Raw genomic sequence first — 6800 nt, forward strand, 5'->3', positions numbered from 1 at the left:
TTATATATATATATATATATATATATATATACATATCCTTCAAAGGAAAGGAATGGCCGGAGGCTATGATATGAGCCCTGACCATCCCTCACGTGTCAATAATTCGAGGACCACACCCTACACTCGAGGGGAATTTAATGAATTTATTTTTTTTAGCGCACAATGTGATATTTTGATTATTTTTACTCTTTTCATATCTTTAGAGTCATATTGAGTTTTGAGTTAATTTGAGTTATTTGAGTTAGTGTTTATGGCATGACATGGAGGGTGGAGTGGTTTCCACTCATTTTGGGAGTCCTCTTTTTGTCTTGCTTCATATATTTCCTTAAATTATATAGCCTATTGACTTTGTTACCATCGTTTATGAGTAGCTCTTAAATTTCTCTTTTATCAACAAATGATTTTTTGTTTTTTTTCCTTTTATTAACCTGGTTTTTATACTTCTCTACCTATTATAAAAGTGGCTATTCACCCCTTCCTCTTTCTTATTTATTTAGTGTCTTGTCATCCCTTCCCCTCCATGCAACAAGTAATGTTTCTTGACACTTGAAAATTCATTTGATAATGAAATAAAAGCATGATCTCTCTTCTATTTTGTGTGATTTCTTGTTGGAAAAATGATAGCACGATGAATGAATATTTATAGTATCAATCTTTTCGTATTCATGGTATCTTTGTGCTTAATTAATATTTTCTTCTCTAGACCTTAAACTCAAGTATTGTCTTGCAACAATCTCAAGCTATTTTTAACTCGTAAAATTTATTTCTAGATCGCTCTACCTTATGACTAACAACCCTATCCTTATAATCTATAACACTACTAAAAGGTGTAATTCACTATTTTATCGTTAAAGAAGGGCTTTTAGGCGGTTGGTTTGGCTTCATTTAGGGTCTGTTTGGCGCAGCTGTAGCTTCTCAGCTTTTCAGCTGCAGCTACACTGCCCCAGAAAGTTGCTGCGGGGAAACAATTTATTCTGTTTGGTGCAGCTGTGTGAAAACAGCTGTGGGGCAGCTGTTTCTGAAAAAATGACCAAGCTGCCCCTGTTTAGTAAAAATGTTTAAAAATTGTATGTATATATATAAAAAATTTAAATATGTAATTGCGAATCGTTAAATTGAACTTTGTGTTATACACGTGAATACCTAGGAATTGTGTGGTATGCATGTAAATTTCCCTTTCAATTTTTATCCATTGGAACGATATTATGGAATTGTACTTATATAATGCTAATAGAAAAATTTGTATAAAAGTATAGACGAATTTATGAGGACGAAATTTTTCAAATGTACTGAAACATTACTCTAGATTGATTTTATTTAAACTTGACCTTCATGGAGATGGAATTTTGATGCAACTTGAAACCCTTCACCATGTGGTATGCATTACGTAAGAATTGTGTGGTATGCATGTAAATTCCCCCAAATATACAAGGCTTATTCTTATACATTGCTCATTCAAATATACAAACATTGGAAGATATTACAAGATCATGTGTGCTTGATTTTTGAAAGAGATAGAGATAAGTACCTTACCATAGCATAGTTTTCCTTTTCTTTGATAATAATAGTTAACATTATAATATATGAATGATATCTTATGAAGCTCTTTAGGGCAGGATATACCTATCTTCAATTTTTTCAGAAGACTAAAGAGAAAAAAATTGAGGAATAAACAGTGTTGAAGCCAATGGGAATTGCAATTGAGGAAGAAGAAGAGCGGGGGAAGAAGAAGGCGGAAGAAGAAGAGCGGGGGGGAGAAAGATGCGGTCTTGGTCGAGGAAGAAGAGAGGGGAAGAAGATCGCGGAGAAGAAGAAGAACCTGTCGCGCACGGGAGGGCGATTCGCGGGAGTCTGCGCCGTGGGCTTTTTCGCGTGCGGGTGTGTCGGCGAGGAGGAGGCTGCGCCGTGGGCTTTTTCGCGTGCGTGTGTGCGGGAGGGCTGGACGAGTAGATGGGTAGGAAGAGGCGGCGAAGAAGAAGATCGCGGGTGTGCGGAAAATTAGATTCGCGGGTAGGAAGAGGCGGCGAGGAGGCGGCGGCGCCGTGGGCTTTTTCACGTGCGGGTGTGCGGGAGGGCGGGACGAGGTGGGAAGAAGATTGCGGACATTTTCGCGAGGGGCAAAACAAGCCTTTTTCAGGCTGCGAAGCTGCGCCGTGGGGAGGAAATGACTTTCCGCTTCTCTTTCACGTTAGCTTTCAATTGCCGCAAAACTACGAGCCAAACACCAAATTATCGCGATTTAGGGCCGCGAAGCCGCAAAAAAGCGGCCCCAAACGGAGCCTTACTTCACAAATTTGTGATACTTTAAATGCATACAAATTTATTTTGTAATGACAAATTATCTAAACGAAAATATGTACATGCCTTTTATTTGCATCCAAACAACTCTTAATCTTCAAAAAACTTATAATTTACAATTAAACAATTTAAACATTCAATCAAATTTAAAAGTCAGACAATCAAATAATTGTATGATTTTTCATCATAAAAATTTTCTAAACTCAATATCATATGTTTCATCCTTTTTATATTTTTTTATATCAACTAGGACTTTGATCTCAAGACCAGATATGTCACACACATTTTTTACTGCATATTGTTATATAATTATAATGCCATATGCCTACTTCATGAGATTTTACGGAATTGTCAAGCTCAATCAACCATAATTTAAAAGAAAAAAATAACAGGACTAAGTTAGTTGGTGCCCGGACAAATAAAAATGTGGATCAGAATTAGGGGTATAACTAAGCCAAATCAATTTCTCAGACAACAAACTTTGACTTGATTAGTGACTCATTATATGAGTTAATAAGTCAAGCTCAAGCTAACATCAACTTAAGTCGTTACCTCGTTAACTGAGTTGTTTTAAAAATATTTAAATAAAATATATTAAAACTCAAGACATATATAAATCATTTAAAATTTTAAAAATATATTTAATGTTTTTATATTAAATAATTTCTTATTATTTATTAAATATTTAAATAAAATATATTAAAACTCAAGACATCTATAAATCATTTAAAATTTTAAAAATATATTTAATATTTTTATATTAAATAATTTCTTATTATTTATTTCATAATAACTCATTATCTAATCATTTCATTGAAATCGTTTTCTTCATTTTATAATAACCAACTGAAGAAACCCATCGATGTGGTTGAACGGTCAGGATTAATTTTGAAGCCCTATAAAATGTTTTCAATTTTTCCCTTCCTCCATCCAGTTCGTTAGTCTAGGGTTTTTGTCACAGGTGAGAGGACATTTGGCTTTGCTAAAGAACTCTTATATTTCTTATTACTTGATAGCTGTTTTTACTCCACAAATTCGAGTTGCAGACTTAGTTTCGCCTTTTTCTTTTTTCTGCGATGATGCGCTCTTTAATGTTAGATGTGTTGCGTTATAGCTTTCTTTTCTAGTCTGCGTGCTGAATTAGTATGTTTGAATGTGTTTTGGTTTTGGCTATTTGGATTGAGGATTAGGGTTCCATTGTCAAACTTATGTAGCAAGACGATTTTACTTTAATATCGGAAAGACTTGAGCTGTGATGCTTAGAAAGTCTTGCTTAAATTTGTTGTTCTTTGGTAGATTCATATATGAAATGGAAGTTGATTTGTATGAGCTAATATTACTGCTTGAGCCGAACATTTGAGATTGAAAAGGCTGTAGCATGTATGAGCAGTTTCGACTTCTGAAGAAATTTATGTCCGTTATAAATTGGGGAAAATAGTAATTGATAGTTTTAATTTTAATTTGTTTTGTTGTAGTTTTTTTAATTTATTTTAGTGTACTGCTTGTGTGGTTTGATCAGAGTAGCATACTGATGCATCATATCATGACAGGTAAGTAGCTTATTGGGGATTTACTGCGAGTTAACTGATGGCACCACCTGCTAAAGGTATTCCTTTTCTTGTTGTTAATCTTGTTCAGCTCCACTCACATTGTTTGATTCTCGTTCATGATGAAATTATGTGAACGTCTTGCAAAAGTTAAGAGCTTTGAATTTTTTATGTTGAATTACACGCTTCATTGGCTAAATTACCGTTGATATGTTAGGATAACATCACCTCTTTAAGAGTGTTTTTTTATTTCATGATATAAGAAAAAATGATTAACAACATTGGCTTCTCTTTTTTTTTTTTTAGTTTCTCTTACCATAATTAGAGCTGCTCATCTCTAGAATTTCCATAGTATAATGAATACATTACTGAACACAAATATAAATAGTTTGTTGGTTTTCATCTTTCCCAACAATGTTTATGTTAAAATTTGGAGCATAATTAATGCTCCACAAGGAAATAACTTACGTAGACTCTATTGCATATTGATTTTTGCAATAAGATCTCAGTGGGAGTTGGAATCTTTCATCTCAAGGGTTTTGGGGAACAACATTTGAAAGATGTCCAATATTTACGAGCTGTTTCATTAAGGGTGTTTTGGGATGCACTTTAATAAAGGTTGGCTTAGTTTTTTTTCCATGATAGTAGGAGGGGTGCACCATCATTATGTGATTAACCTGAGAGATTAGGGTTGTTAATTCCTTTGCCACCATAATAGTAAAATCTTTAGTGGGGCAATTGGACATAACCATCAATTGAGTGTAACTATATAAAATTCTTGTTTATTTAATTCATTTATCTCGTTTCAATATTTTTTCACTCTTGGTGATTCAAATTTGATCTTGCTTAATTCTCAACATGCAATGCCCAATTGCTTAATTGTTAATGATGTTTATTTTGTAGCGTTTGTTTGATCCAACAATACTTGTTTTTTTAATTGAAACTCAAAATAGTTGGTACATTTCCTACATTGAGCCTTAAATGGTACTCTGAGTAGTCTTTGTTTCATGGATTAGGGGATTGTTTGAGGAAGTCCTTATTAGAATAGAATGGGTTAATTGATTGGAGTGAAATTTGTTCGAGGGAATCTTCTGCTTGTGTAAATGCTTGGGCGCCCCTGAAAGCGATGTGATGTATGATTTGAATATATTGAAAAATGTGCAATGACCACTACAATGATACTCAGGTGTTGTGCTAAATAAGTAAGGGCTCTCACATTATGAGCTAATGCAGACAAAGATGTTGATATGCAAAAAAATAATATATAAGTAATTATCAAAATTGGTTTGAATGTAAAATCTTAGAGATTTGAGAAAAACATTAAAGTTTCCTGTAGAGAGTCTAAAATAACAATTTGTGATACTAAAAATTTTATTTTTAGTGATTTTTAAAATTTATTAAATACCAAAGTGGATAAAAAATATATTTATAAACTAATCTAACAAAGGGAAAAGTGAAGGAAAGATTTAATTCAAGTAAGTGTACTAAAAATGAAAATTTTAAAATATATTTTTTTTCAATGAATATATTTAATATAAGTGGTTGAGATATTTTGATAAATTTTTTAATAAAGTTTTTGAAAATATGATCAACTTTAGTGATGTTAATATTGTTAATAATATTAATTTTTTTTTAAATGTTACATTAATAAAAAGGTAGTTGAGTAGGCTTTAAGAAAAATTAAGGGTGAAAAATCAGGACTTGATGGTCTCACAATAAAAGTGTGAAATATATAGGATCTTAAAGAATTTTTTGGCCTACTAAACTTTTAAATATTATTTTAAAAACTAAAAAGATGTCTGAGGAGTGGAAAAAATGTATTTTGGTCCACAATTTTAAGAAGAGAGTGGATGCATGAGAGTGTGCAAATTATAAAGGATTTAAGTTAATGTGTCATAGATTAAAATTATTAGGGAGTGTAATTGAATGTACGTTAAGACGTGATACAAAGATTTTTCATAATCAGCTTGGATTTATGAAAGTTATACATTTATTGAGACGTTTAATGGAGAAGCACAAAGAGAGTAAGGGGGATCTACATATGTATTTTGTTGATTTAGAAAAAGCTTATGATAAGGTTCAAAGAAAAGTTATCTGGAGAGTTCTAGAAAAGCAAGATATTTATATGACTTTTATTCAGTTCATTAAAAATATGTATACTAGAGCTTTTACTTGTGTTTGAACAGAGGAGGTTTTATAGAGTTTTTTTATTTTAGTTGGATTACATTGGGTATCAACTTTAAGCCCATATTCTTTTGCTTTAGTTATGGATGCTCTTACTAAAAATTTACAGAAAGATGTACCTTAGTGTATGTTTTTTGCTGATGATATCATTCTTGTGGATAAGACTAGATAAATATTTCAGAAAAAAAAAAAAAACTTGAATTGTGGAGGAGTACTTTAGAATCTAAAGGTTTTCGTTTAAGTAGATCTAAATCTTTAAAAGGAGTTGATGTTTTAGATATCTCAGGTCTATTGTTCAAAGTGACGATGATATATATGGAGATGTTGTTAGTAGAATTCAAGTTGGATGGTTGAAGTGAAGCAATGCATCAGGTTTATTGTGTGATAAAAAAGTACTACTTGGACTTGAAGGAACATTTTTTAAAGTGATGGTAAGGCCTGGAATATTTTGCGAAGCAAAATTTTGGCCAATAAAAGGGAAGCATAAAACTAAGCTAAGTGTTGCTGAGATTAGATTGCTTAGGTTAATGATTGGTTTTACGCTTAGAGACAAAATGCACAATGAATATATTCATGAAAGGTTTGGTGTAGCTCCAATGACTCACAAGATTACAGTCGTTATAGATGGTTTAGCACATTAAATGTTGATCATTTGATGATCTACTTAGGAGAGTAGATGTTTTAAATTCAACTTATATTAAGAAAGGTAGAGATGGATAGGGCTGTAAACGAGCCCAGGCCAAGCTCAGCTCGTGTTCGACTCGCTCGAAT

At 32.6% G+C, this 6800-nt stretch overlaps 1 protein-coding gene across 1 annotated transcript in view; it reads left to right on the top strand.

Moving 5' to 3' along the window:
* The first annotated feature begins 3228 nt into the window (after positions 1-3228).
* LOC110023155 (60S ribosomal protein L23A-like) overlaps positions 3229-6800 on the top strand; it is an 11728-nt gene continuing 8156 nt past the window's right edge. Inside the window, 2 exon segments of the mRNA XM_020722461.1 lie at positions 3229-3259; positions 3849-3904. Coding sequence (XP_020578120.1) covers positions 3886-3904 — 19 coding nt within the window. The 5' untranslated portion in view covers positions 3229-3259; positions 3849-3885.

The sequence above is a fragment of the Phalaenopsis equestris genome, unplaced genomic scaffold (genome assembly GCF_001263595.1).
Source record: "Phalaenopsis equestris unplaced genomic scaffold, ASM126359v1 Scaffold000002, whole genome shotgun sequence".
NCBI classification, from domain to species: Eukaryota; Viridiplantae; Streptophyta; class Magnoliopsida; order Asparagales; family Orchidaceae; genus Phalaenopsis; species Phalaenopsis equestris.